Source organism: Ziziphus jujuba, chromosome 4, assembly GCF_031755915.1.
Source record: "Ziziphus jujuba cultivar Dongzao chromosome 4, ASM3175591v1".
In the NCBI taxonomy this organism is placed as follows: Eukaryota; Viridiplantae; Streptophyta; class Magnoliopsida; order Rosales; family Rhamnaceae; genus Ziziphus; species Ziziphus jujuba.
The window spans coordinates 28329425-28355891 of record NC_083382.1 but is presented as its reverse complement, the minus strand read 5'-3'; the positions used below and the strand labels follow the sequence as shown (position 1 = coordinate 28355891).

The 26467-nt window shown below is 28.9% G+C and overlaps 1 protein-coding gene and 1 long non-coding RNA gene across 7 annotated transcripts; both read left to right on the top strand.

Moving 5' to 3' along the window:
- Positions 1–335: 335 nt before the first annotated feature.
- On the top strand, positions 336–13850 carry LOC107406565 (uncharacterized). Of its 6 annotated transcripts, XR_009638603.1 has the most exons (5): positions 336–1053; positions 1209–1281; positions 1697–7675; positions 9840–9977; positions 13353–13850. It is a non-coding gene; the product is annotated as an uncharacterized LOC107406565 (long non-coding RNA). The 6 variants fall into 6 exon arrangements; XR_009638600.1 differs by lacking the exon at positions 13353–13850 and having other exon boundaries at positions 9840–10624; XR_009638601.1 differs by lacking the exon at positions 13353–13850 and having other exon boundaries at positions 336–1080; positions 9840–10624.
- A 4472-nt stretch (positions 13851–18322) lies between these two features.
- On the top strand, positions 18323–25446 carry LOC107405930 (agamous-like MADS-box protein FUL-L). The gene is made up of 8 exons (XM_048471484.2): positions 18323–19446; positions 22769–22847; positions 23671–23735; positions 24210–24309; positions 24395–24436; positions 24572–24613; positions 24743–24870; positions 25047–25446. The coding sequence occupies exons 1-8, from the start codon at positions 19262–19264 to the stop codon at positions 25153–25155; spliced, it is 750 nt and encodes a 249-aa protein (XP_048327441.1). The 5' UTR covers positions 18323–19261; the 3' UTR covers positions 25156–25446.
- Positions 25447–26467: the final 1021 nt, after the last annotated feature.

Below are 26467 nucleotides of genomic sequence, written 5' to 3'. Positions count from 1 at the left end.
GGATATTACAGTTGTTAATTAATTAGCATTTTATTCTCATCACTACATTTTGACAATGGGTCTCACAACAATAAAAATATACGGATTTATAACCACATTTTAGATTAAATATTGTATTTTTGCTTTTGGTTGCTAAAAAAGGTGAACCCCATTACAATTTAATAAAATTTATAATTTAACAATAATATATACATATAAATTTGGATTAAGGTTGACATTGGCTATTGGAAAAGCTAGCATCGGCATTGCATTTGGAGACGCTTAATTAGAGCAATAGACCAAGTGGGACTGAAAGTGAAAAGTTGAGGCAGAGGAGGAGGAGGAGGAGGAGGAGGAGGAGGAGGAGGAGGCCGCCGCCCCGGATAGAGCATAAGCGAGCAACGTACGAAATGAAAGTTGATTGGTAGAGAAGCAATGGGCCAATGTAGCAAGTCAAGTCTAGTCGTCCTCGTCCAGAACAGTAAATTAGCAATATGTACTTCCTCCAATCACAGCTCGACAACGTATCTTTGAAAATTCGACCCCTGGTTTCTGCAAAACCACCATTTTCCCTATCTCAGTCTCAGATTTTTCCGTCCTTTCCTTTCTTCTATATTTGAAAATATACAATCCTCCTTTTTTCTATCTGTTTTTACACTAATATCCTCCATACATATATAGCAGAAGAGTTCACCATTTTATTCTTCTAAACTTTTTTTTTTAATTTTTTTAATTTTTTTTTTGGGGGGTCTGTCTCGTTTTACTTATTTGTTTATTTATTCTTTTGATATGATAAAATAATAATAAAGAAAATTTAGGGTTTGTGACTTTTGTGGGTGTTTTTCGTTGTCTTTTCTTCTTTCTATTTCTCTTTCATGGATTTCTTTTTGATAAAAAGAGAAAGAGAAAAAGAGGTAATGGGATGAAGAACAATAAGACTTTGAGTACAGTTGAATCGTACGGAGAGCAAGATTCGCAGTTTTTTTTTTTTTTTTTTTTTTCTTAAAAGAGAAAAAAAAAAGTTCATCAAAAGAGATCTCACCGCTATATAAGCTACATTCAGGGGTTTCTTTGGTACGTTGTCTTCTCCATCGATTCAAGGTTTAAACTTTTTGCTATTTTTCAATTTCTTATCTTTCTGTATATGTGAAGTTTTTATATATCTTGTTATATATATATATATATATAGATATATGTATATATATTAATCTGGGTTTCTGCTGTTGCAGCTTTCCTGGTCTTTGTTGAAGTTAGATGAATCATCCAATTTATTAGATCTGTCAAAAGTATCTATCTCTTTGGGTATGTTTCATCTCTCTTCTCTTGAGCCACCATTATTTATATAAAAATATATATATATATATATATATATGTTTATATATAAATTCAATTATATTATTTTGTTCAGAAGCATGCTAACTCTTTTTAATTTTTTAATTTTTAATTTGGTAATTAGAAGCATGCTAGCAACTAGTAATTTATTTTATTTTATTATTATTATTGTTTTTTTTTTTTGCTTTTGGCAATATCAAACTCATTATAACTAAGAAAGAGGAAAGTTTCATCTATTACAATCATGAATCTGCTTGCTTAAAAATGTATTTGTAGTAATTTTACAATTAGACCAAATTTATTTACATATGAATATGTGGGCAACCAGTAATGCCTCTAAGATCATTTTATCTTGTGGGATTGACCGCTGGTTATTTCTAAAAAGAAATTGCAGAGAGCAGACTCGTGATCAGTGAGTAGTCCGGATGTGATATGCACTCTTTAAACGTGTTAACAAGGACCATATTTATTGATTATCCACCAAAAAAAGGACTATTTTTATTTATCAATAAATAAAAAAAAGAAGAAGGACATACTTGAAAGAAAAACATTAACAATATTTAATGGTGTGCCTTTTTATGTGCTAGATATTAGTGCGACGTGTCAATGCAAGCGTTATTTTTTTAATTTTTTCCCGTTTTCGTACTTGGTTGTTGTAACCTAGTATATCAATGGTGTTGGGAAAAAAGAATTTTTTTATTTTTTTAATTTTTAATTTTTGTGGTATTAGTTGACGATGTCAAAACAAGTAATTTTTTTTTTTTTTGGGTACTAAAAAAACAAGTATCTTTGGTTCCACTAAGAGCAATTTTGTTTCAACAAACAATAAAATTATGAACCAAAACTTAATTTTGTTTTAATTTTGCTTTGCCTGCTGCCATTTATTATATATGTACTTGTTAAACTCTAGTGAAGCTGGATTTCACCGGCTAGTACTTGCTTAATTTTGCTTTTTGCTATTGAATCATTTCAGCTCGTTAAGGCTTCCCAACTTTTGTTTTTGGTTTGTTTCGTTTTTTTATTTTTTGGGTCCCTATTTTCACATTCGCATACTCATTTTTGATCACTTTTTAATACCTCATGAACAGCTAATATATTGCTAACTGAGTTCCAACTAAAACCTTTCCAGCACTATAACTGCATACCTTGTTGATCTTTTTAAGTAATGTTCACTTAAGCATGGATATGCAATGTTCACTTGAGCATGTACATTATGCTGTTTTTGTTGCTAGATTTAACTATAATATACTGGGAAGCATTTTGTAGCATATATTTACTATAAGATCAATTTATTGGTTGTATTTGGAACTATCAATTCATCAATTTGCTAATGCTGTTCAAATTGTGTTAAACATGCATAAGCCTTTTTATTTAGTTATGGTATCATAATCACTTAATCAATATCATGATTGTCTTCCTCAATTTGTCAAGTTAATAAGATTTACATGTCATACTCATTGTTAATAAATGCCTTGTGTAACGGTTAGTTTTTATGTTTTAATGCTATAATCTAACTAATCTCGTATTTCTGCTTATATATAAACAAATTATATTTAATAAATACGTGTTGCAAACATACGTACATACATATAGTTTTGATTTACTGGGACCGATCTCCCAATTATGAAGACATATTTTTAAAGGGTGCAACCTAATTTCCAAGTTAGACTTTTTGTTTTTAATTTTTTGTTAAAGTGTCATCATAGCACTTATTACGTCTCTATGCCTTTTTATTATAATATATAAGATAGTTTATAATTTCAAACTCTACATGCAAATAATTTGTATCTATTCAAAATTCATAAAGACTATATATTTTCGTTTTTATTTTATTTTATTTTTCTAGTGATACAAATGGACATAGTTGTATCAATTAACAAGCATAAATTGCTTTTATACTTTCAGGGGTAACTATTGAAATATATAGTTCCATGTGAATAGGTTAGTGATTATAGATTAAGAAAAGCTTATGCAAATGAAATGATTTAGTATCCAGCTAATTAGAGACATTTAAGGGAAGCGGGTAATTTTTGGATGTCCTAAACTTGCAGCAAATTAAGAAAGCTGAACTCAATTTTGTGGTGCCATTTCTTACATGCATGTTTCAACAAAATTTTGCTAGTAGGGCTGCTGAGCTGCTTTGCAGTGGTTTAGCATCTTTTCTATACTATGGTATGTTAGTCAATCACACAATTATGATTAAGTTGCAAAATTTCAGGATTAAATAGGCATTAATTTTACCAAAGATACTCTCTAGGATATATGTGTGTATATATATATATATAAATAGCACTTAATTTGAAGTGTAAAATCCAAGGTGATATAGAATTCTACTTAAGATGTTGATGTTTGTTATGCTGACCAATCGAACTTGTTCATGCATGAATATGTGACCTGAGATATCCATCAAATGTATTTAGTTGACAAATGTATGTTAGACTCTCTCTTATATATGTTTCTTTTTTGAGGGAACTGGGGGACTTTTGGATTTATTGAGAATATATTGAACTTTTATGCTGTTCCAATTTGGTTTAGAAACTTTAGTGGCATAGAATTTTCTATACAAACAGTAATCTTGAGATAAGCTTACTTGCATTTATTTAAGAATCATTATTCTATATATATGTAGATACAATGAGTGTATAAAGAATTTGCATTGCTAGGAACTGGGTTTCAGATGATAAAGACCAGAGTAAATTAGGTCACTGAACGACGGTGGTTAATTTATTTAATTTTATTTTTTTTGGGTGAATATGATGGTAACTAAATTTTGGGAATTAAGTAAACAAATTTAACCAAGTTGTATCTAAGTATGCCATATATGCTAACACTTTATTGTTTGTGTTGTTAACATATATTAACTTTCTGATCAATTAGTTTAAAAGATGGATGTCTGAGTCATTTGAGAAGTTCCATTATCTGCTTCCCAGATGAAATTAATAAAGGTATTCTGTTGTCACATTTGGGGCATTGTGGTTTAAGAAATTGCTTCCTTAAAAATCCTTTGGAAACATATATTAACTCTGCATATGTTATATTTTGTTACATTATTTGCCACTACAAAAATGAAAATGCAGTTTCAAACATTTCTGCAATTTTACATACACCTAAGTTGGATCACATGGTTTGCATTGCATATGAGTGTTGATTTGAGTTTTTGGACCGGTTAAAATTGCATATGTCTTAGCCCAGATTGGATTGCCCCACCATATATTAGATTTTTGTCATTGAAACTCATTTGTTCTAACATCTTATAGTTGCCGGTTTATGCCTGTGTCTCTGTCACAGGTGTTTTCTTTCCACAAATAATTACCACTTATGTGAAAAAACAAAGTTAAAAAAAAAAAAAAAAAGGGTTATCTATACATTTGGGCCCTCTAATTTATCCTTAATTTCGATTGAATACCTCAAATTTCAAAATTTTCAATTTGAGTATGTCTATTTTCATTTTGATTTCAATTTAGGCTCCATTTTCTTTTTTTCTTTTTTTTTTTTGTTAATTAGATTTTCTATATTAATTTTTCCCAATAATATAGATAAAACCCAATGAAAATTTTATTCAAAATAAATTTCTTATATTAAAAAGCTAAAATACTGTTAATTTAAATTATTAAGGATTAAATAAAATTCATCATCATAAAGGTTTAATATGCAATTTCCAAATTAATATGAAACTAAAATTAAGGATGTCAATTTAAAAAAATAAGAATGGAGGCCTAAATTAAAACCAAATAGAAGGTTGAGGCATTCAATTTAAAAATTTGAAACTTGGTTACTAAATTGAAATTGGGTTTAAACTAGAGGGCTGAAAAGTATGTTATGTCTAGTGATCAATTGCATTTCCAGTCCAGATATTTTTTTGGGATCATTATTATCCCCCAGATTTATAGATGCTTCATTATGCCAATTGGTTTTGGTGGACGTATAAACTGTAAGCCAAATTCTAGAGCTCTATTTGTCCACACATAAAACGAAAGACTTAGTACCATTGGATGCTTCTTTTTATGAATTTACTTAAAGACAAAAGAAAAAAGACAAAGAAAAAGAAAAAGAACAAGATATTTCTTTGAATTTGTTATTCAAATAATTCTACGTACATTCACCAAAAAAAACAAAAAATATCCGTACGGAATTTTGCTAGTTGATGACACATATATAGAGAAAGCAAATTGCATATTGAATATTCGAAAATCATTATGACAATAAATATCATAAGCTTTTCAATAAATATTGATTTTGAATATAAAAGTACGATTGTGTTGGACAGTGCACTTGTGGCAAATGTAACTGTGGTCCTTCTCTGTCTTTTTGTTGTTGATGCTTATATTCTCTTAGTAAACTGGTATTTTTCACTGTTTTACTCAATCACACAACTTTTTACCATTCAAATTCATTCTTTTTTCTTTTTCTTTTTTTTTTTTTCCCTCTTTATGCAACATTTGGACATAAAGAGCGTAAAGAGAAATTATTAATTTGTGATTACATTTCTAGTTAAGTATGACTAATCATCCATTTTATCTTCTATGTCTAGGTCAAGTTGGTATTTTCAGTTATGATACAGTCCACTTATAACTTTGAAAATGACTTGGCCAACCTAGCTAGAAAGGGAGAAAAAAAAAAAAAAAACGATATCTAATTAGAGATTTATAAATTCTGTTAATTGTGATTATTTTTATGATGTGTTTCAATTTTCGGTGAAGTAACCCAATGAAGACTTGTGGCAAAAATAAGTGGTACTCCATTTTAATTTAGATTCGTATGAAATCTCTTCTACCCCTTTAATTTAGAATATATTGTAATCCTATCAAAAAAAAAAATTGTAAAAGTGATGAAGTTGATAGCTTCGGTAGTTGAGTATCCATATCTATATCAATAAATGTATGAATTCAAGTTATAGGGACATAAAGAGGTATGAATTATTTATAATGTTAAAAAAAAGAAAATATAGAAGTGACATAATCAAAACATAATTAAGAGCCGTGAATGAGAAATAATGGTGATTAATAGGTCGCGGTAAAAGAATTGCAATGGTCGATAATTTAATTGGGCTTCAATATTAGCAACGAACTTATTTTGGGTTATGAGCTGACCAAGTTGTCATTTAGTGCCAGGTATTAAAATTTGGAATGGTACTTACTCTCTCAGTTCGGTAAAATATTATACAGTGAGTTTTGATTTATAAGTAATAGTATTTTTCTTTTGTACTTATACGAGCAGGCTTAAAATTATCTTGTTATTCATGTAAAAATTATAAAAAAGAAAAAATAAAAAAGTGGCGCTCCCCCATTTAATGGTTAGTGATTGAAGCTCCGGTGCTATTAAATGGAGTAGGGGTGGGGGTTGGATCATTTTGGTTAATTTTTTGCATTTTTTTACAACCTAATTGGTCGGTTTGTTCTATTGGCCTAATACTATTTCTTTTTCTTGTTATTATTTTCTTAAATTTTTTAATTTGTTATGAATAGTATTATATTTAATATTTTGAGTTTAATATTATTAATAACTTAAATAAACTATTTAAAGTTTTAAAAATACCAATTAATTATAATAAAAATTTTAAATACTTGTACATGTGTATAGTTGAGTTGGTTTGGTTAAAGATTTAAAATTGTCCAAATCGAACCAAATTGACTATACCAAAAGAATTTATAAGTCTAAGAATGAAGCTAATTAACTAATTCTACTACAAAAGACGAAAAATCTATTCAAGTAATAAACATTTAACACTTTAGTGAGTTATAACTCACAATAAGCGCATAAAAAACAAAAAAAACAAAAAAACAAAATAATTTTTTTATTAAAAAAAAAAAAAAAAGGAAAAAGAAAGAAAAGACGGAAGAAAGGAGAGGTTGGTGTGGTGGGGTTAGCAAAGCAAGCAAGGGAAGAGAGAAAAAGGGCGGTGAAAAGTGTGGGACAGGGTGTAAAGTAATGTACGGAAGAGAACACGGGATGGTACGGTGGAGCAGTCGGTTGATTGGGGGACGATGTGTACGAACAAGCAAAAGAAAGATAAGAGAGAAGAGTAAACTAGCCAAAGTGTTATTTGCTCAACTCCACCCTCCTTAAATTTATGTTCTTTTTTTTGCTCCTCCTCTCTTCCTATTTATACCCTTCTGTTTTCCACCAGCACATTTTTTTTTCTTTTTAATTTTATCTATTATTATTATTATTATTTTTTAAGGAATTAGAGTTTATGGTGTTTCCCTTGTACTCCTGTTAATTTTATTTTTCTTTCGCTTTTTGTTTCTTGGAATTTTTTTTAGCCAAAAAAAAAAAAAGAAAAAAAAAAAAAGAGAGAGAGAACGGGAACGAAGAAGACTGAAGTATAATAGAATCTGATGGGCATGCTTTGCAGGAGAAGCAGGTAAGTTTTTTAAATGGTTGAAGTGATTTTTTTTTTTTTAAATAAAAAAGAGCTCATAATTCGGAGATCTGATCAGGGCTATGCCACATTTAAGATTTTGAAGTCTATATATATATATATATATATATATTATGGATTATTGTTTTATATATTTTTTGATCTGGGTTTCTCTCTGTTATAGCTTTAATACTCTTTGTTGCAACGAGTCTATCTTCTTTTTCATATTTTAATATGTATGTATATATTTTCTTAAATTGTGTTTTGTTTTTTATATTTCTGGTACATGATAGCTAGCTAGTAAGCATTGTTTTTTTTTTGGTTTCCATCTAGTTGGGTTAATTTGGGCTCTGAATTTGAGTAAATCAAAAGTGGAAAGTCCTGATGTGATGCACTCTTTCAACGGGTTTAACAGAGATCCGTACTGTTTTTGTGTTGAGAAAACAAGTTTTTGGAATTCTTTTTTTTTTTTTTTTTTTTTTTTTTTTTTTTTTTATGTACTTGCTAGTGCTACGTGTCAACGCAGGCGTGGTTAAACCTTTTTACAGTTTTTCTTGACTTGGTTTTGTAACCTAGTACTTGGCTTAACTCTATGTTAGTTGATAATCTGGGAAATATCAATCCATCAATTAACGATAATTGAACTTTAGACAACTATCTTTTGCTTCCACTAAGGAAAATTATGTTTCAACAACGGCTCCTTCTTTTATCTAAGTTTTAAAACTTTATTTATGTTGGGTTTTACTTGATGTACAGTACGAATTTAATTACCTTTAGCTCTGTAAGCACTTTTACTTTCTTGCTATGTTTTACTTCACAAAACAGGTAATCACACTGAACCTTTTTAGTCTCATGAACAACTAAGATAATGTTGCTAACCAAATTTAAACCATTAACTTTTACCACACCGTTATTATGAAGAAATTATGCATATCTTGTAAACTATAATACATGATATCCGCATTTTAATAAAATATAGATATTCATATCATAGAATTTTTTTATCTATATGTATACTTAAAGTATTATATTAGATGGATTTGCTCTAATTTTAATTGTTAATTTTGATGGATTTTTTAAATTTAAATTTAAATGGTAGATTTTAGAGTTTTTAAATATAATAAATTTTTGGTAATTTTTAGTTTGATTCTATTGATTATATATTATATGGGTTTTGTTTATACCTGTTAATTTATTTTACAGAACATGTAAAGTTATTATTTTACAGAACATGTAAAGTTATGTCAAATATATATATATATATATATATATATAAGTCAACTTCTTTAAAATAGTATCATAATTGTACATTCTTAAGGTTCTTTTCCTTAATTCTCAAGTTAATAAGATATACTTGTTTAATATCATGCCTTAGGTTTTGTTGATACTTAACTTGTTTTTCAATAATTGTTAGGTGTTAATGCAACTATCTAACTAATCTTGTATTTCTTTTTGTATATATTTACATTATCTTCAGTTCAACGCATCTTACATATATATATATATATATCAATCAAGTTCAAATCATTTTCTTAGTATTAATATTTTCTTTATTAATTTTGAATTGCATCAGAGATTTAGATTTAAAATTATATTTACTAATCAATGGTTTGACAAAGTTTGTTTTTTCTAAATTGGATTTTAGTTTGTTACTAAATCTATATTTGACTATTTTTGAAATTTAAGTCTTAATTTTTAATTTGATCCTATATTAAAACTATCTAATGTGAGCATGACTATATATATACATATATATATATATATATATAAATTTTTCTATTATGGCTTCAATGCTCATCATAGCATTGTTGCTTTAACACGTAAACTACCTATAATAATTTCATCATATTTAACTAATTGGTTAACTTTGTGTTTATTGCCTTTTTGTTTAAGTATCATGCTAACACTCATGTTGGCCTATTTATGACTCAATCTCCTTTAGCTTGCAACTAAATCTATGTATGTTGTATGGTGATCTAATGCTGTAACATAACGACACTGATCCTATATTGCATCACTTTGCTATTGTTTTTGCTCAAATAATTTTTGTGTTTGTTCAACATTTTTATAAAATTCCTTATTCTTCCACATCTTCTGCTTTTATTTATTTATTTATTCCTTATGTTGTGTCTAGTACAAATAATTGAAATCGCTTTGGTATTTTCAGGATTAACTTTCAAAATCTATGTTTCCATGTGAATATGTTAAAAGTGGTTATAAATCAAGGAGAAGGTTAAATGTCTAGCTAAGACATTTAAGGCATTTACCGAAAAGAAAAGCTAAGACATTTAAGGCTGCTTTGTAGGTAAGCTGGTAGCAAGATTTCTTAATATTCTAAAACAGAAATTCTGTCTTGATATGCAGGCTGTCTAGTTGTCTTGCTGGGTTTGAAAATTTTTTTTTAATTAAAAAAATGTAAACCCAGTAAAAAAGGTAGCCATCTTATTAAGTTGCAAATTTTGGCAGAAAAGGATAGGTATAAGCATTAACTTTGTGAAAGGTACTCCTTAAGGCGTTTATTGTACACAATTTTAAGTGTAAATGGAAATAAGAAAATGAATTGCTGACGAATTGAAATTGCTAATTCATAATGTGGTGGCGTGAGAATGTATTTAGGTGACAAATGTGAATTAGAGTTATCCTATTCCATTTAGTTTTGGGAACTTACTTTGCATATTTAATTTCCTTGCAAAACTGCAATTTTGTGAAATACTTGCATTCATTTAAGAAAATCATTTAACGTGTCTGAAAAAGTTTCATGTCTAGTAACTGTATGTGTGTGTCAATTAGATGACCAGAGGATTCCTAATTAAATTTTGGGAATTAGGTAACTCTAAGTATGCTGTGCTAAGACCATATTATCTTTGCTTTGTCACCATTAACTTTGTTTATTTAGATTAAAAAAAGTGGATGTATGAACCATTCAAGTTGTTCATTATTATTATTATTTTTTTTCTCATAAAATAGAAGATATTCTTTCATCAATTGCTGAACCATTTCATTTAGGTTATAATGTAACTGCTTCCCCTAAAAAATTTTGGGGAAAACTAAGTTTACATTTCATATTTGTAACCTAATCATTTGCGGCCGGAGAAAAGTATAGAGCTGTAATTCTGAGTTTTGGACCCATGTTAATTGCACAGGTTCAAGGCCTAATAAGATTGCCCCAGTCTCCATACAATATGCCTTCTTAATGTTCAATTGCTTTTCTACCCCAGATTTTATAGGTTTTGGTGGACTTGGGAGATAAATTGGCCCAAATTTATTTTATTTTATATTATAAATAAAAAATAAAAAAATAAAAAATAAAAAACAAAAACCTCAATCAAGAGTGTTAGTACCATTGGATGCTAATTTCAAGAACATATTTCATCGTTATAATGAGTTTAATGTTTAAATCGAATCGTTTTCCAGCTAATTCTCGGACAACCTCTTTAAAGATATTCTTCAATATTTTCTAAATGATTATCCGTTGTCATATATAGAAATTCCATATACCAATATCATTATTACAAATAAGTTCTATCTCCTTTTCAATGAATATTGCTTTTGAAAATAAAAGTACGAATTTGTAGCGACAGTCCAAAGTTAGACTCATACGGCAAACATAAGGGTCCATTCTCTCATATCTGTTTTGTTTTTGTTTTTGTTTGGTCTTATAAAACTAGAAGTTTCACTAGTTTTAGTGAATAGCACAACCATCCGAAAATTTTAATGCCTTGTTATTATTGGTTTCCCACTAGATTTTACTTAACATAGTTATTATTATTATTGTTGTTGTTATCATTATTATTATTATGCATCAGTAATTTTTGATATAGATGCATAGTTTTTTCTTACATCTTTGATATATTTATCGTGATCTAATCTATTAAATACTATATAATGTGCACGTTTTTCTATAATTGATCTTTTATTTCGGAAAATGTTAATGCAACAAACAATACAAATAAGGTCTCCTTGAAAATTTTCAAACTAAAAAGCTTATTTTGGTGAGTGACAACCTTTAGCTGTTGAAAAACATTATTATACCAATTGATTAAGAAGTGACAAAAACTTTGAAAAAAAAATTGCATCTGAATATATGCTTTTGGTGCTGTTCCCACACTTAATATATATGATCAAGTGTGAAGAATATCTAAGATATAATCCACTTTATGAGAGTGACTTGGCCCACGTTAAAAGTGTTAGCTTTTAGATATTTTTTTTTGTTTTTTATTAGACTAATTGGGTTGGAAACGACTGCCTTTTGGTTTTGAATACAGTGACAAATAATAAGTAATACGGGAAAAGTCTAAACTAGATCATCAGTTACCATATAAAGTAACTCATAGGAGATATTCTAATTCATATATGCTTGTTGCTTTATATATTTATAGCATATGATGGGAACCATATATAATTATAGACAAATTTATTACATCGCCCACTAGCTAACAAGTAGCAGTAAATTATTTTATTTTATTTTATTTTTAAAAGTTGGTCTAGCTAAGCCACCGTAATTGTGGGGATAATTATTATTTAGACAGCAAGATTAATATTGACTAGTATAATTAGATAGTTAATACAGATCTATATTTCTTGCCTGATTTGGCCCATCATTTTCGATAATAAAGGACCACTTAAGCGTTCTCTATTACTCTTACAATTTACATCATTGTTTTTAATCTCTATGCGTATAAACTAAGCTGGGGATATCATTGGACCCACATCAACTTTTTATCTAGTTATTTCAAAAAAAAAAAACAGAAAATCAATTAGGTTTTGAAATTCTTATTCTTATTCTATTCTACTACATGGAATATTTTACTGTATTTGCACCAATGCGTGAATATTTTTTAAAATTATGATTGAGACACAATTAAAACTTTTATTATTCAAAATTTTTTTGTTTTGTTTTAATTAATATTTCAAAAAGAACATATATTATTATTAATTCAGTTTCAATTCCTTTTTTACCCACAAATTAATATATAGTTGCAATAGAAAAATCATTAATATCATTTTACATTGTTATCTCTAAAATTTGTGATTAAGTAGTTTGTAAATTTAAAATTTGTGGTTAAATAAATAGTTCATAAATTTATTTAAGATAAATAAATGATTATATGCTAAAGGTACCAAGTAGTCTATCAAAATTTATATTATGTAATTAAGCACTATTATATTATTAGCTTATATTTAGTTATAATTATATTTTTGGTTTAGTTATGCATAAAACTACATTTTTGGAGAACTATTTCCTGATTTATCCTAGGTGACATGATGATATAAATAGCAAATATGATCGACATTGATTAATCTACTTTATTTTATATGTTATCCTTTTTTAATTTTAATTTTAATTTTTTTTTTTTTTTGGATACTATAATCTTAAAACTAGAAATTAAACCTTTAAAGGTAAGCATTTAAAATTTTAATAGGATCATGTAGGTTTCATTTTTAATCTTGACATGAGCGTGTCTTCAAAATAAGCTAAATAATCTAGGAAGTATTTTTAAAAGTGTATTTTTGTATTTATTTATATGTAGGTTATATTAAATTTTCATATGTAAATATTTTCCTAATCATCTCAAATCATCTTGATAAATATGTTAGAACATTAGTTGACATTTAAATAAAAAAAAAAAAAGCAAATATTTTTATTTTTGTTAATGATAACGTACCAACTGCATGCCAGGGAAGAACAGAGACCTGCTGTGTTTTCAATCTTTCAATCATTTTGCTACGTGCTTTCTATTTGAATTTATGATCCTATGCTTTTTTGCTCCGTCTCATGACCGCCACTGGCATTGGAATCTTCCTTTTACAGAATGACAGTGATATTACATACGTAAAACGGCACAAGCCTTGAATAAGAAGTTCTATCTATTACGTGCGGTGAAAACTACAAAATTCGGCTCTGTCTTCTCTTTCTTTTTTCATTCTTCCATCAATTTTTCAAATTCCTCCAACTATAAATCCAAAATGTTGTTGTCAACTTTCATAGCTGGTCCTTATATTTCTTAGTCAAGATTTTAATGGAAACCGACGAAAAATCATACCCCATTTGTTTCTTTCCAATGTCATAATAAATTCAATTTTGTATTATGGCCTTCCGAACGTTAAATATGACAGCCTAGGTTTCATTGTCTTTCTTTCTTTCTTTTTCTTTGTTAGTTTATCATCAATATTTCAATGACGTCTATGAAAGGAGAACCTACCAACAATAGTTTTGATTGAACGAAACAACAGTGCCCAAGTAATTATCTTCATTGGAAATCCAACCATACCCTAATAGCAATTAATTCATTAGTCCAAATAACAAAATTGTTACTCATATGTTCAGTGAAACAATTTAGAAGGTAATATGATATTTTATAATAATCTAGTTGATCATTATATATTTCAATAATTAAGATACTAATCACTATTGTAAGACGTTATTATTGAATGAAGTTTATGGTAAGGACATTATTTTTTTTTAAAATGATTTTGAATTTAAATCATCTGATCCCGTCTACTAATAATAATGATAATAATAATAATATAAAAAAAGTATGTTGGATTCTAAAATAGGTGCAAAAAACGTCTTGCACATGATGCGTTAGAGATTAAAGTCAATGGGTCTCAATTGATGTTACCAATTAGTAAGAAGGACGAAAAAAAAAAAAAAAAAATCCCCCAAATTATGCGTAAAGATAAGATGGGATCCTATGTTTAACTTTGGAAGATAAGTATGATTTAAGACACAAGCGTTTATCTATTGGAGAGGAAATGAGAAAGCTGCTTTATGCACAAGCACCAAGATTTTAAAAACTAAAAATATTAAGAAAAAAAACAAAAAAAGGATTTGAGAAACAACTTTGTCCCTGTTTTCTCACAGAATTAAACTCTTTTTCTTGCTCTTGATTATTTTTGTTTTTCAGTGTCTTCGTGTTTGTAGTTCAAATGGTCCCGATGGATAGGCATATATGGTTAAACCAGAGCTAGAATATTAGGTGCAGTATAAACAGGTATATTTTTAGGGCCATTGGGTGTTGTTGCTAAAATGGTCCCCAACAAAGCATGAATTTAGGTTTTGTGTAGGAGATGCAGGATTTCCAGGGAAAGGAAATGTGTTACAGTACTAAAGGGACCACCTTTTACATTAAGATTTTCCCAAGTTTCGTACCTTCACTTAATGTAGAAAATTAATAGTCCCACTTACCAACAAAGTTATTTTTTTTCTTTTATATCATTTCATTCCAAACTTCAAAAGGTTTGGACCACTATTATTGCCATCTTTTCATATGTAACATGAATAATATATCCTTTTCATATAGTTTTCTATACAATTTTTATGCTCAGAACATGCATGTGCGTGTGTATGTTAATCTATATATATATATATATATATATTGCAAATATAATTTTTCTTTGCATTGAAGCTGGGAAGGAGATACTCTTACTAGACCTAAAGAACAATATTTTGGGTTAATAGCATTTGGACATTTCCATCAGTACTAGACGCATATTCTAGTCTTGGTAGAATATCTATATATTTTGTGATTGTGTACTTCTTGTTGTTATGTAATTTGTCGCATGGGATAGTAGAAATGCAAATGTTTTTAAAGGATGTTAAAATTCAAAATCATGGATTTTTGTTTTCAGGATCATAGACTTTTTGACTTTTGACTTTTCTACTTTTGCTAGTAAGTATCCCATAAAAGACTTGACCAAATTCTATGTAGTCCTTTGCAGAAATTGTTTCTACAAAGCAAAAATTACCAAATGTATCTTTATTGTTACCCAAGGGTTAATTACATTTCAATACCTTTTGATTTGAGGATGTTGTAATTTTGGTCTTTGACTTTAAAATCTATTGCATTGAGCCTTTTTTTTTTTTTTTTTTTTTGGGGTGCATACTAAACCTTAAATAAACTTAATAATGTGGTTTTTAACGCCCCTAATGGAATTATAGAGTATGGCCTGCAACCTTACAAACTGAATTATATGTTATACACTTTGCTTAGGTATGTTGAAGATCCTAAACATAATCATTTATTGGTTGATTTTCAAGTGATGGTTGGATCAATGTATACCAAAATAGAGAGTTCAATATGGTAAATTTTAAAATTAGTGGTCTAAATTGCAGTACTTTGAATTAAGAGGTACTAAAGTGTAATTAATCATAAGGCTTAAATCTATTTATAAGGAAAATAATGGAAAACTGAAAATCCTCTCTCTACTTCTGTTTACTGTACATCCTTTCATTGCCCACATAACATATAGTCATTCTAACACCTATTGGAAACCATATTTATATATATATATATATATTTTTTGTGGGGGAAATTCCAAAGTATGAACCATTTCATTTTCAATATTAAAATACAAATATAGTGATTCAAATTTCATATTTAAAAAAAAAAAGGATAAAATAAATTAATTCATTTTCTTCAGGGATTCCAATATTTCTTTCTTATTTTATGGAATAAAATGAGACTCACTCATTCATAGATGCATGGTACAGGTTTGAAGATTGTTTAATATTCCACCAGTGTTATTAAATCTGTTCTCGTATTTAACAATCAATGCCATCAATACTTTTATTTAAATTTGTTAAACTTGCTCCAAGATTTTTCCTTTTCAATTGAATATCACTATAACACCCCTGCTATTTTTTTTAATACTGCATATCTATAATGAAAAATATTAATACAACCTTTTTAGATTTCATTTTTCTTTAAAACTCTTACTAATGAGAATAGTATTTAACTCATTTACGCTTCTTTTGACTTTTTTTTCCTCACTTCTATAGATTTTTTTTTTTTCCCCTGATTTCCAAGAACTTAAAATTTTTTTTAAAACACACACACACACACACACAAGAAAACAAACACATATACACCCTTCTTCTAAAATTGCTATATCTTTTAAATAGTGATGCAAACTCTCCCTCCCTAATTTATCAAAAAAAAAAAAAAAGGAAAAATAAATTATATATAATAACTATAATTGTCTCAAACGCAATTTTAAAAGTTAAGCTTATCCGCATTCAATACATTTGAAATTATTATTATTATTTTTTTAAATTTACTCATTAATTCGACCATATTGTTTTCATATTCTTTATCTTTAAATATGGATAAAAGAATTTCATTAAATGAAAGGTAAGTCACTCAATTTTCAATTTTATTATTAAGAGTTTTAAAAAATAGTGCTATATTGAAACAAAAGTGAAATGCAAGGGGTTATACCGATATTTTTCATAATAAGAACATAATATTGAAAAAAAATAATAAAATCGAAAGATCTATAGTGATACTTACCCAAAATAAAAATAAATAGAGAAAATCAAACATACCCTCTAATTTTCTTAGGTTACAAGCTCTCTATACCTCACACTCTGTTTTTGTCCATTTTGTTCTCTCAAGCACCGACCTTCTTTTTTTGGGACCAATATGCTTCGTAGTTATGCAAACAAAAAAGAGTTCTTCATAAATCTTTGACCGAATGAAAACTTGACAGGTTACTAAGAGAACAAATGATAGCTCACAGCCAATAAGGGAACTAATGACTTGCTGTAATACATATAAGTAAAGTGAAACAATTAGTTCCATGATGTTTAAACCAATACCGTTTGTAAGGAAAATTGTTGTATCCCTTTAATTTATCACTTTATTAATTAATATTATGAAGGAAAAAATATTGTAATATTATTAGGACTAGTGCATAACATATATATATATATATATATAACAATATCATTTAAAATTTAGGGAAAGCATTTATTTCAAGATTAATTCCTTCTATTATATGCCTACAATATTTTATATAGTTAAATTAAGGAGTTTGATTTTATTTTATTTTATTTTCCTTGGAAATGAGTTGGATTTGAATTAAAAAAGTAAAATAGGAAAGAAAAAAAAAAAACACTTAGTTAATTCGGCAAGTTGATATAAGTAAGCTAGATGATTTATGATGATGGGTGTGACACTAATCTCTATAAAATTTGTTAAAACTTGTTATGATATATGTATATATTTATATATTTTCTCGGACCGTAGATCTATCATAACATTTGTTAAAATCTATTGTGATATATATTTTATTGGACTGTAAATCCATCGTAATATGCATGCTTGATTGAGGGTACCTTTCAACTTTGATTACATCAACTTTAAAATTTATATGAATGCATGTGAGCAGCAACCAATCTCTATGTATGGGGAGAAAACTTAGCATGCAAAAGATTAGAATAGAGTTAAAACTATTTTTTAAAAGAAGAAAAAAAAAAAAAAAGCGAGTAGTTGGCAAAATGTGAATGTATGAGTTAAATGCCATATATATATATTTAAAAAAAAAATTTGTCTGATTATACAAATAATACAAAATATACACAATAAGGAAAAGTCATTCGCATATCTATTCTGATATTCTTTATGATAAAATAAATTTCACTATTGAGCATATTCGCTGAAATTAAGGATATTATAAAATCTAAAGTGGTAGATAGTGTGTAAAAGAATTAACTGCAACTGGATTTGAAATATCAATTAATGAATAAATAAAAGAAAAATAGAAAACACACACACACACACACACACACACACACACACACACACATAGAGAACAAAATAAGTGGATAAATCAATTAATAAAATTGAGAAACAAAAATAAGAGGAAGGGAGGTAGGAAGCATTGCCATCAAAGAAAGAAAGAAAGATGAAAGGTGGAAGGGAATTATAGTAGTAATAATAACAGCAAAGGGGAAAAGCAAAATTAAGAAGAAAGAGGGGAGGTTGATAAAGGAAGCCCATTGTCCAGTTGTTGTTGTTGTTTGCCATCCATCCAAATAGGGCTGGCTGGGACAAGTGGGTGGGTTGGCGTGGGACCCCAGTGCCGCAGAGGTAGAGTCAGAGGACTCACATCCTTGCTGACAAGATATGTTGTACGGAATGTCAAAACATCTGTGGCCCAAATAGAAACATTAACGACTGACTGTCCCTTTCTCCCAATCACTCTTCGACAGCGCATGTACCCCAATACCACCCCCCTCTGCTTCTGCTTTCACTCATTACCATTACAAATTCGACCCCTACCCCCACTTCCCTTTCCTCTCTCTTTCTTATTAGTTTCTCGTACCATTTTTATTTATCTCTCCTCATACATCTTTCTTTCTATATATATATATATTCTTCTCTATTATTATTATTGTTTATTTTTACTGGCTTTGTCCTCGTTCCCTATTCTTCTTCTGCTTATTATTATCTCTATTATTATTATTGTTTATTTTTACTGGCTTTGTCCTTGTTCCCTATTCTTCTTCTGCTTATTATTAATTTGTTCTTTCCCATGTATATATATGCAACAGAGCCCATTCTGCTTCCACCCATTAAACTAAAAACCACAAAAATAGAAACACACCCACAATACCACCAACAACAACAAAAACCACAGCACCCTCTTTTTTTCTTCTTCTTCTTTGCCTTGATTTTGCCTTTTTATCTTCTATGAAATGAACCAAATTTAGGGTTGTCTTCTCCAAATTTTTTTTTTTTTTTTTGGCCTTTTGGGTTTCTTGTAATAGTGAATTTCTGGTAGATAAAATAATAATAAAAAAAAATGGGGAGGGGTAGGGTTCAGCTAAAGCGGATCGAGAACAAGATAAGCAGGCAAGTAACGTTCTCAAAGAGAAGGACTGGATTGCTGAAGAAAGCTCATGAGATCTCTGTACTTTGTGATGCAGAAGTAGCTTTGATTGTTTTCTCTTCCAAAGGAAAGCTCTTTGAGTATTCTACGGATTCATGGTTTGTCTCTTCCTTTTTTTTTCTTTTTTTTATTTTATTTTATTTTATTTTTATTTTTTTGGTAATTCAGTACTTGCTTCTTTCATTTTTCATCTTTTTTATTTTTCTGTCTGCATCCACTATGATTTTTTTTCTTTTTATTTTATATATATTTTTCTTCTTCTTCTTCTTCTTCTTCTTCTTCTTCTTTACCGTTACACTGCCAGCATTAATATGCCAAGGACGATCTTCAATTTTTAACTTGTTCATATCAGCTTTTGCTAAAGTTTTTTAAAACGCTCTTTTTCTTTATCTCTATCTCTATCATATGCACAAAAGCAAAAACTAGACAAATATTTACAGACTTGTTAATCTAGGAGAGTCTTAACTATGTCCTTCTTCTTAACACACTAGCTAGTACTTCAAAAGAAAGCGAAAGAAAGCTTTTAGGTTTTTGTTTTTTGTCTTAAGCTTCGTCCTTTTATTATTATTATTTTGTTAATAAGCTTCGTCCTCTTATATATATGTAGCCAGGTACATGTATATATATATGTATGTTATATGTATATCAGATCAAATAGCTAGCTTGGAGTTTTATATATTTACATTTTTTCCCCCTCTCATTTCTAGTTTTTATCACAGACATGACATTGCAATAAATGGTCAAATCAGCAGCGGAAATCTTTTTACTCAAGAATTCAAATATTAGCACAAAAACAAAGATAGCATTTTTATGTTAAATTTGCACGTACATTTATAATAAAAAGTTGTATATATATGTATGTGTGTGTGTGTGTGTGTGTAAATATAGTATGTTTACAGGTGTCGGACTTGAGTGAATTGTTCCTTGAGCTATGTGTCATGGAGCGTGGCCTTTCCCTACTTGGTTTTGTAACCTAGGATTTCTCATATATCTATTATATCTATCTATATATAGACGTATATGTTTGTGTGTGTGTGTATATATATATATATTTATATAGCTATAGTGGTGTTGCAGCTATGTAGGAGAAGACCATCAATGATTTAATTCGTGAACTGAGCTGCACAAAAAAGTGAGAGAAAACATTGGCTAACTTAGTTATTTAAAATTTCTACAAAGATTTTCCACAGTAGTCATATACAGGTTCATTATTCAAGCAAAAGCACCCATTAGTACTAGGGTATATATATATATATATAGTCTTAGTCTCTGTATGTATAGAACATAATGATGTTAACATTTGAAACTGTTAAGAAATATGACCTTCAAGTAACTAGAAACAACAATATATATATATAGATATAGATATATGTATATATAAATGAAAATCCTCTCTTTGTACTATGCATATGCCAAATTTACAAGGACCAAAGGTAAAATCTAAAGGTGACATCATTATTTACCTTCCTTATTGCTCATTCAACAAAATGCTTTTCTTATAGGACTACTCAGACTAAGCTTTTTTCCCTTCATAAAATACTTTTCTGACTCCATTTTTCAATGATCAGTTTATGTTTCATACTCTAATTACTTGTTACTTATTAATTAGGTATGTGCTTCTTAGTAGTAGTTATTAACGGTCACATTCATTAGACACTTCAGATATTGTATCTATATAAATAAATTTTTACATGGAAAGAAATTTGATTGAAGATAATAGTCAAATGCATATATAATTCTACTTTATATAATATATAGACTAGTCTTCCTAAAAGCTTGAAAAGGTATGTATGAAAGATTCACAATTAAAAAGAATTGATATACCTATGGTCATTTAGTTTGAAGCTCAAATTTATACCATTTCATGCTATAGAGCAAAATGCAAATAGACAGTTATAAGAATTAGTCAGACTATCATAAAAAGAGCCATGTGTTCTCCAGTGAGGTTTTTGTCTCTAATCCCAAATGTAGGTTTAATTTCACATTTTGTTCTCTATTTGTCTGATTCCTAGTATCATAATCAGTAAGTGCAAGAACATGTGTATCATTCTACTACAGAATATTATTATTACTTTACTGAGGAAGAAAATGTGGAATTGGATGATAATGAACCTTGGTCTTCATTTTTTTTATATTGTTCTTCATCGATTTAGTCATGTAAATGAAAAAATCAATCTCAAGATTTTATTTTATCTTATAAAAAATGTAATGAAAAAAATACAGTACATATAAAAGTAAATTAAAATAAAAAAATAATTAACTCTTTAAAGCGAGGGCTAAGCCACGACATTGAAGGACACTTTTAGGGTACACTAGGAAATGAAGACTGTCTTTAATTAATTTGTTGCAATAGAAAATCAAATAAGAAGATCTTTATAGGTATGAAGGAAGAGTTATTAAATACTCCATTGGAGGTTTCTTTCCTTAATCAAAAATATAAAATAAAGAGTTTTCCCATTAATTTGTTACAATTGGTAATCATCATAAAGTTGGATTCACAATTGAACAGCCATTATTAATTGACTGCGTGATATTTTTTTTTTTAAAATTAAAAATCTAATACAGGAAAATAAATTCACAATGAAAGTTAATTAAATTCTCAAGTAGACAGATGAATCTTATTTGTGATGATCGTTGGTTGTGACAAATAGTGTTATCTAAAATAAAGCTAATAATGCCACTAGTGTACTAGCCTCTAGAAGACACTAAAATCCTGTCAAACACTATATACAACGTTTCCCTCTATTGTTGTTTTTGTTGTTGTTGTTGTTGTTTTTTTTTTTTTTTTTTTTTTTTTTTTTGGTGATGAATCTTTCCTCTATTGTTGTTAAGTTGTTCATGATGCATGATAAACAATTTGGTTTTTGGGTTGAATTCTTACTTTAGTCTTTCTCCGATGATAATGATACATATATTTGTGTGTATATATATATATATATATTCGAATTTCTAGAAACTCTCTTCCATTTTATAATAGAATACATAATGTTCATGGCAAATGCCTAATGCTGCCACATCCCAAACTAATTTGTTAGTTTTAAAGTATGATGCCAATGCCAGATTGTAATGAGTTCGTCTGACTGAATTATGCTATAGTTATGTCGATAAGATTGGGCTTCTCAATATTCAAAGACTATAGTAATTTGATTAAAAATAAAAAATAAAAGCTTACCAAAAGAAAATATCATCATGTGTAATTCTTAAAGCAGGTTTTTGCTTGACAACAATGTAATATGGTCCCCATAAAATATTATATATATATATATATGGGGAGTTTTACAAAATTGTCCTACATGTTTAATTTAATTGTTTAGTTTAATTCCTATACATGCATCATATTCGTTTTTACAATCTGATTGCTCCTAGTTATATTGTAATATATATTTGGACAAATCCTGAAATATTTCCTTCTTTGTGAAGCATGGAAAGGATTTTGGAACGATACGAGAGATACTCATATGTAGAGCAGCACTTTGTTGCTAATGGTTCCAACTCCCAGGTAAACAATATAATCATATATAAATTTTCTTTTATAAATTACTTAGGTTTATTTTCCAAACTACGTGCCCTTCATAAATTCTACAATTAAAGCAATTTTAAATTTTTTAAATCCATTTTGAGCCAGCCAAAACTAATTAGAAAGATTGATTGGGCTAATAAAGGATTTATGGTAAAACCATAAATAAGGTTGCTCCATCATAGTGATCAGATTTCTATCTATTTGGGGTGGATCATATAATTTCATAGAATTCAATGGTCATACAAGATGGATTTTGCTTTAAAAAAAATAGAGGTACACTACACTTGAGCTTAATTACATATATATATATATATGTGTGTGTGTGTGTGTGTGTGTGTGTGTGTGTGTGTGTGTGTGTTATAGTTATATATATTTTCTTAGAACGTGTTAATATGACAAATGGAAAAGTTGACATTTCAATTAATGAATTAAATGTAAAAATCTAACTCGTCAACGAACAATTCTTAGCATTTGTTATACTAACAGGTTCTCAAACAGATCAAAATATATATAAGATTTTGATATGTTGGAAATATATTATGATAATAAAATGCTAAACTTTGCCATTTGTTCGATAAGGATTTTGGTTTTAAATTATTAATTAAGATGACATTTTTAATAATTCTATATCAATATGTATCTATCTCTATATTGGAACCATATTTCCCATTAATTATAACAATAAATAAATATATGTATATATGTATTCACTGAAAATTTGATGTTTAGAGAAAACGGTTAGTGAGGAGTAGTGTACTTAACAAACCCAGAAATTAAAGACTTTGTTGAATGATATTTTTAGGGAAGCTGGACTCACGAATATCCGAAGCTGAAGGCTAGGATTGAAGTTTTACAGAGGAACCTAAGGTACTGCCTTAATTAGAGAATAAATTTAGCTACTGCTTAGTCACCGAATGTACAATTTTGTTTCTATAAATGCTATGCAATATTGCTTATAAACAGTATGAAGAACATTAACTCTTCAAAAACTAACCAAAAAAGAATTTTTTATTCAGCGAGCCATAGACTGACATCCATGAAAAAAAGACTTTAAAAAATAAATGTTCTCAATCATTTCCATCCAAAAATACGAAAATGAAAAAAAAAAAAAAAAAAAAAAGAAGAAGAAGAAGAAGAAGAAGAAGAAGAAGAAGAAGAAGATTCAGAGCTATAAAACAATAAACAACTGGACCATTCATGTTGGTTTTTGCATAATACAAATGAGGTTCATACCAATAAGGGGCCAGCTCCATCATATACATGTTTGTATGTGATTAGCAGAGAAGTCATGAGGTTTATATGTATTAATTCCGCTTTATATATATTTATGTGCATTCGTAGGAATTTTATGGGACAAGATCTAGATACCTTAAGCTTACGAGAGCTTCAAAATTTAGAGCAACAGCTCGACGTCGCTCTTAAGCGCATACGAACCAAAAAGGTAAAAATAGTAAACTTGCATCGAACTTAATGATAGTTACATGCATTTCACATATGAAGTAATCAGATACATGTTATTTTTGCAGAACCAATTGATGTATGAATCCATTTCAGAGATGCAGAAGAAGGTATATGGATGAAATCGATTAAACTATGCATTTAATTACCCTTCTTATATTTGCATATATAACAAGTTTCTTATCAGATTAACCTAAAAAAATCATACTAAAGTCTCTACTCATTTTTTTTGTTTGTGACCTCAGGAGAAGGCATTGCAGACCCAAAACAACCAGCTATCAAAGAAGGTAAATTTTTTTTTTTTTTTTTTTTGGCAACGTCCACAAAAATGGTGTTCAAAATCTCATTTCACAAGATCAATGTAACAATTCTGCCTTTATATATATATATATATATATGTATATGTATAATTCCAGCTGAAGGAAAATGAGAAGATCAGTGCAGCTGAGAATGCACAATGGGAGCAGCAAGGCAGTGCTCCAAACTCATCAACATTCATGCTAATGCCACCACCAACACCGCCACTTGCTTCTCTAACCATCGGGTACTCTCTCAGTCTCTTTTCGAAATGAATGTATGGTGAGAATGCATACATACGAGTTTCTTAATTCATAAGACATAGATTGTATTTTGGAACATGATTCAACTATAGAATGAAAGCATATATTTTCTTTGGGTTGATAGAGAGCTAATATGGTTTCTGTGTCATAAATGATGCAGTGGTGCTTTCCAGGCAAGAGAAGCCATAGATGAGGATGCTGTAGAACAAACTCGACCCGTCACCAACGCGCTTATGCCACCATGGATGGTTCACCGTATGAACAAATAAAAGGCCATTGAGACTCTTTTCCAGCTAGTTAAGTAGTACTACAGCATAAATATGAAGGGTTAAATGGAAACCGAAGATATATATTATCATCCTAAATTCAATAGCCACTACTCTGTAAAGCTTATATATCGCTATTTAACTATTGTTGGAAAATTTTTAAGAGGGGGAAGATCATATTTATATTTAGCATGTCGGTTGTATATGTCCTATTTGTACTTGATGCACAAGGTATCTGACTTGGTATTAGCATGGAAGCTATCATAATAAATTCGTATTTAATCAGTCAGTAAACATGTTGAATTCTGTTTATCCACATATAAATGGGTAAACTATACGTGCTATGAACCTAACAATTTTGCGGGGAGAAAAACATGTCAAACTCACACTTTATATTTCCACTTACTTAGGTGCATGTTCTGTTCCTTACCCATTGGAAATGATTTAAATAATTAGAAACCTTGATTTGAAAAAAAAAAAAAAAAAAAAAAAAAAAGGGTAATGCATCAGATCTGTTAAATTAAGCTCAATTTCATACATGTAAAACACACGCTTCATAACAGTGAAACTGCATACAGTATTTGGAACTTTTATTGTTATTAAATATTATTCAATAACAGAAAAAGTTTCATACATAAGCAAACTTTCTCCATAAAGGAGTTTCTATTGACAGAGTATGCATGGAGAGGGACATGGACCCCTCTTCTTCAAAGTGCCTCTCAGCCCTCCTTTACTGGCTAGTAGCTACTGATCAGTGACGACTATCCCAGTTTTCTCATGCAAAGTTAATGCAAAAGTACTGGATGATAAGTAGAGGTCAAAAGTTAAAAATGATCGGTGTTTCTGTATTTGTACGTTGAATCAGTCAGTTGGTCTTCCACTAGAAGTGCATGCGTGATAAGGATAACACATACATATATATATATATATATATCAAAGACCAACTTCAGTGCTCAAATGTAAAATGTATGAGATATACATATAATATATATATATATATATTAAAAGATACGTGTGTAAATGTTTTAGGGTAAATAAATAGACATTTTTTTTAATAGCAAAACATATTGAATTTGCTTATAGAGATCAGATCTTGATCCTAATAAAAGAGGGAAACCATGCATTTTAGGATGATCAAGAAACACAAGTCGAAGAAGCTCCCCAACACTTTTCTTAGAAGGGAGACATATGCACCGCCTGTTCAATTATTTGCCCTCATCTTGTCCCTTTTTAACGTGTCACGGAGGTCTTCTCATTATGATTTTTTAAGACTATTCTGAGTGGATTGAAATCTGTTTAAATGGATTTGATTTTA

Bases quoted from the DNA above. Each gene is read 5' to 3' on its own strand.
- LOC107405930 (XM_048471484.2), top strand. From the start codon at position 19,262: ATGGGGAGGGGTAGGGTTCAGCTAAAGCGGATCGAGAACAAGATAAGC. The intron at 19,447-22,768 runs GTTTGTCTCTTC...TTCTTTGTGAAG, and splicing joins GAGTATTCTACGGATTCATG to CATGGAAAGGATTTTGGAAC. The intron at 24,310-24,394 runs GTAAAAATAGTA...TTATTTTTGCAG, and splicing joins AGCGCATACGAACCAAAAAG to AACCAATTGATGTATGAATC.